This window comes from Sinocyclocheilus rhinocerous, unplaced genomic scaffold (genome assembly GCF_001515625.1).
Source record: "Sinocyclocheilus rhinocerous isolate Xijiao unplaced genomic scaffold, SAMN03320098_v1.1 scaffold287, whole genome shotgun sequence".
NCBI classification, from domain to species: Eukaryota; Metazoa; Chordata; class Actinopteri; order Cypriniformes; family Cyprinidae; genus Sinocyclocheilus; species Sinocyclocheilus rhinocerous.
Window position 1 is genome coordinate 1605893 of NW_015633524.1, and position 4746 is coordinate 1610638.

At 37.2% G+C, this 4746-nt stretch overlaps 1 protein-coding gene across 1 annotated transcript in view; it reads left to right on the forward strand.

Moving 5' to 3' along the window:
* LOC107744161 (signal peptide peptidase-like 3) overlaps positions 1-3991 on the forward strand; it is a 6715-nt gene extending 2724 nt beyond the window's left edge. Inside the window, exons 5-7 of the mRNA XM_016557669.1 lie at positions 916-1028; positions 1156-1262; positions 3605-3991. Coding sequence (XP_016413155.1) covers positions 916-1028; positions 1156-1262; positions 3605-3991 — 607 coding nt within the window. The remainder of the gene's footprint in view (positions 1-915; positions 1029-1155; positions 1263-3604) is intronic.
* Positions 3992-4746: the final 755 nt, after the last annotated feature.

The following is a 4746-nucleotide window of genomic DNA, read 5'->3' on the forward strand; positions in this document are numbered from 1 at the left end:
CGTCTCGCACAAGAGAGCCGCATGTTTAGAAAGCTATGTAAAATTAATGTAAGTTCAAATTTTAAAAAACATGTCTCAAGACTTTATGGCGGTTTTCCCCATCCCACTGCATCTCAAGTTTTTAAATGAAGAAAGTTCTCTTTGTGATTGGTTTTCGGTCTTTTGTATTAAACTATACATATAATTGTTTAAGCAACTTTATTAATTATATATGTATTATTAATAATATTTTGCTGGATGCGCCCTCTTGTGGCCTCAGGAGAGAAGCCAACAGCTTTTTTCCCCCCAACTGAAATTATGCCTTTTAAATTTGAATATAATTCGAATATTGATAATATTTAAGTAAAAAATTCGAATTTAGTTTTTCAGCCATTTTGACAGCCCTAGGACACAGTTAATGTCACAAATTTTTGTTTTTTTGTTTGAATAGTGACCTAGAAATAGCAAAAATCTGAAATATTTTAATCATAAATTTACATCCAAATTTTAGATCCTAAACTTTTTATTTCCAGATGGTGTAAATGGGAAAAAAAAAATCGTTATGTGGTTTCAGACATATGGACCCCAGTGTATATAAAAATTTATTTACATAGCTTTTTGGCTCAATTAACACTTAAAAGATATTCATTGGCTGATAGAATGCTCAGAATCTTCCAAAATTGGCTTTTAAAATAACCTTTTTGACACCGACAATGAACCTGTTTGTTGGCAGGGATTTGCCTTGCGGATTCACTCAATCTCACAATGTAATCTAGAATCAGTTCAGTTTGCTTTGGAACAATCCTCTTGTGTATTAATGGACAACAGTGTTAGAGATCAGATGCTGGGGTGTGAAAAAGAGAGCCTGATGTCTCAGCCGAGTGACGTGTTTGCTAGTGTATTCAGCATGTGAGCCAGCGTGTCTCTTGTCTCCAGGATCTCGTTCGGCTGCTGTGGCCGCTTCACGTTGGCGGAGCTGCTGTCGTTTTCCCTCTCTGTCATGCTGGTTCTCATCTGGGTGATGACGGGCCACTGGCTGCTCATGGACGGTGCGTCAGCATGCTGTTACTCGGTGTTTGTGTGTAGGAAGAGAATGTAAACACATCCTCTGCTTTACCTCATACCTCATGTTGTGGTGGTGTTTTTCTCTGAATCGTGTGTTTTTATCTCCTGCAGCTCTTGCCATGGGTCTCTGTGTGGCCATGATCGCATTTGTGCGACTGCCTAGTCTCAAGGTGTCGTGCCTGCTGCTGTCCGGCCTCCTCATCTATGACGTGTTCTGGGTAAGCAATTAATGCAGCAAGTCATACTGCTTCCTAGGGATGGGAGTCAAGTCTTCATATCACACCATGTGTGATTTAATGGCACAGTAACCGTTTATACACTACCAGTACTAACTAAGGTTTAGAACAATTCACCTGTGCATTTTTTTTTTCTTTTTGTGTTTTTTTATGTTTTGAGCTTTTTTTCCCATGACTAAAACGAGATGACAATAAGGTCAATAAAAGACTATAACTGACTATATCAACCTGCAATATCATTGACAATAAAAGACAACACTAAAATGTATAAAATAAAAATAAAAAAACTATACCAAAATTGTTTGTTTTCGACGAAATAGACAAAATATTCAGTAAAAAATTCTCAGTAAAACACATTTTGTCTTCAATTATTTTCATGTTGCATATTTTTCCTATTTTAATTTTTGTTTATACGGCTGTTTTTTTAATAGAGAAACATTATTGCTTTTTGGAATTATTGGAATTACTATTAGGAATTACCTATTAGGATCACTTTTATGGTTTTTGGTTGTTTTCATAATGTAGACAGTGAGAGTGCATAACTAAGTCTTTGATGTTAATTTATTATAGTAACTAGCCTATAATAAATCAGAACAACAGATGAGGTCAAATAAACATCTGTATGAATTCACATTCTATTGATTTGTGCTAATCGGTGAATGTGCAATACCTGAAATGTGCGATTATAATTTCATTGCGATTATAATTGAGCAAAAATAATTTATCAGTTTAACCATAAAACTAGACTAAAATGCTCAGACATTTAGTCGACTAAAACTTGACCAAATAAAAACAGAACAAGGTTGACTAAATATGATCACTAAAAAGTACATTTGACACAGGACTAAAACTAAATTAAAAATGGCTGACAAAATTAATACTGTCATAATACAGAAGATCACCACTTCACTACTACCGTCACTACTTTAGCTTCATGGCAACTTTATGTGCTTGAAATTAGTTTTGTAAACATATCATTTGGGCTTACATATATATTTTTTTAATTCGGTGGAAAAAAATATATTGGTAATGGCTGATTTTTAGATAAAATTATTATTATAGCTATTATTATTTTAATTAAAATATTTTTTATATTTTATATTCTGTGTAATCCAGTAAATATCTCAAGTTACAAATATTTATTTAGTTATTTAATTCCCTATTTTTTATTTGGAACTAATTCTATTCAAACCAAACAATATAATTATTCATGAACAAACCTGGCATAGGTAAGTTTAATAAAAAAAAAAAGAGAGAACCAAAATGCTAAAACTAATATTATGAATTGGATAGTCCTGACACTAAATTTGTTGTGAAATATACACACCGTCATAGGGCTACACAGTTTTGGGGGGGAAATATGAATTTTAATTTTATTTTTTATTTTTTATCTCTGATACAAATCTTTAAAACACTTTAGAATTTTGTGATTATATATCAAGATTGCTATAAATCAGGGGTTCTCAGGTCTGGCCCTCGAGGTCCACTTTCCTGCAGAGTTTAGCTCTAAGCCTAATCAAACACACCTGAACAAGCTCATCAAGGCCTTCAGGATCGCGAGAAAGTTACCGGCAGGTGTTTGATCAGGGTTGGAGCTAAACTTTGCAAGAAAGTGGACCTTGAGGGCCAGAGTTGAGAACCGGTGCTATAAAATAATATAATAATTAGAAATTATTAATGTCTTAAATTCTTCAAGCCATATTGCGATTTATTTTAGTTTGATTTCAATTAATCGTGCAGCCCTACATCATCATAGTCTTTATTGCTTTCAGAGTGGTGCTTTATAGGAATTCAAAGCTTTGCTTGGTAAAAAGTTCTTCCTATCTATCCAATCTATCGTTGTCATCATATACTGCCATGCCACTCCCCCAGCTGGTGCCATAAAACATGTAATTGCAGCTCATGAAATTGTTTCAGAAGTATTCAAGGAATCCTGTAAAGGCTGTTTCTTTATTTGCTTGTGAGTAGTCATTTAACAGATGCTTTATTTTGTAGACTAATGCACCTGGAGCAGTCTGGGTTAAATTTGGATTCGAAAGCAAACCTGTGACTAGGGATGTAACGATTCACTCAACTCACGATTCGATTCAATTCACGATTTAACACTTTGGTTGCCAGTTCACTAGATCACATCAAATAATTTTAATTGCAACTCGGAAACGTGTTCCCCATCCCACCCCCATGCTGACTGTCGAGACATTTTCGTCAGTGTCTCAAATCACTCCAAACACGCTTGCACAAGCCTGACATCGCTCTCTCTCGGTGTCTTAAAACAGCAGGGCAAGCTGGTCTGTCCTCTGACTCATCTCCCTCATCTCCTGCAGGTCTTCTTCTCCGCTTACATCTTCAACAGCAACGTGATGGTGAAGGTGGCCACGCAGCCTGCCGACAACCCCCTCGACGTGCTCTCACGCAAGCTGCATCTGGGCCGGGATGGCCCCCGCCTCTCCCTGCCCGGAAAGCTGGTGTTCCCCAGCTCCACCGGCAGCCACTTCTCCATGCTGGGCATCGGTGATATCGTCATGCCGGGCCTGTTGCTGTGCTTCGTGCTCCGATACGACAACTATAAGAAACAGGCCAATGGAGAAGTGCCCGGTGCTGTCAACATGTCTGGCCGCATGCAGCGGGTTTCCTACTTCCACTGCACCCTGATTGGTTACTTTGTTGGTGCGTATCGCAGCAGTATCATCCGAATAAACTCTGCCATTTAAGACGGTGGTTTGTGGTTAAGATTTACGGCAGTATTACATTTTCTGTCGATCAGTTGGTCTGTCTTTCTGTTGTTCCATCTATACATCTATCTGTCGTTCTTTCGATCTGTCTATCGTTCGATCTATCCTTCTATCTATCATTCTTTCGATCTGTTTGTTATTTCATCTATCCGTCTATCTGTTGTTCTTTCAATCTGTCTGTCGTTCCATCTATCCGTCTATCAATCGTTCTTTCGATCTGTCTGTTGTTCCATTTATCTGCCTGTCTATTGTTCTTTTGATCTGTCGTTCCATTTATCCATCTATCTGTTGTTCTTTCAATCTGTCTGTCGTTCCATCTATCCGTCTATCTATCGTTCTTTCGATCTGTCTGTTGTTCCATTTATCTGCCTGTCTATTGTTCTTTTGATCTATCGTTCCATTTATCCATCTATCTGTTGTTCTTTCAATCTGTCTGTCGTTTCATCTATCCATCTATCTATCAAGGCTTGAAATTGCGACCATTTTGGTTGCATATGCTCCCGAAATTTAATCTGTGCGACCTCAAAATATGTTTGGGAGCATTTGTGCGAGTGCATATAATTGTTGTCGTGCGAGGTGTTTTCGTTTCTCTAAAAACGTTCAGAGTATGTGCCTTCTGAGTGTTGATACGGTGACCTGTCTGCCGTTCTATGAAACGTTAGGCTACATAAGCAATTAAACTTCATCTTTACATTAACTTTAATGCAGATTTTAGATTGGTTAATATTAGCTGT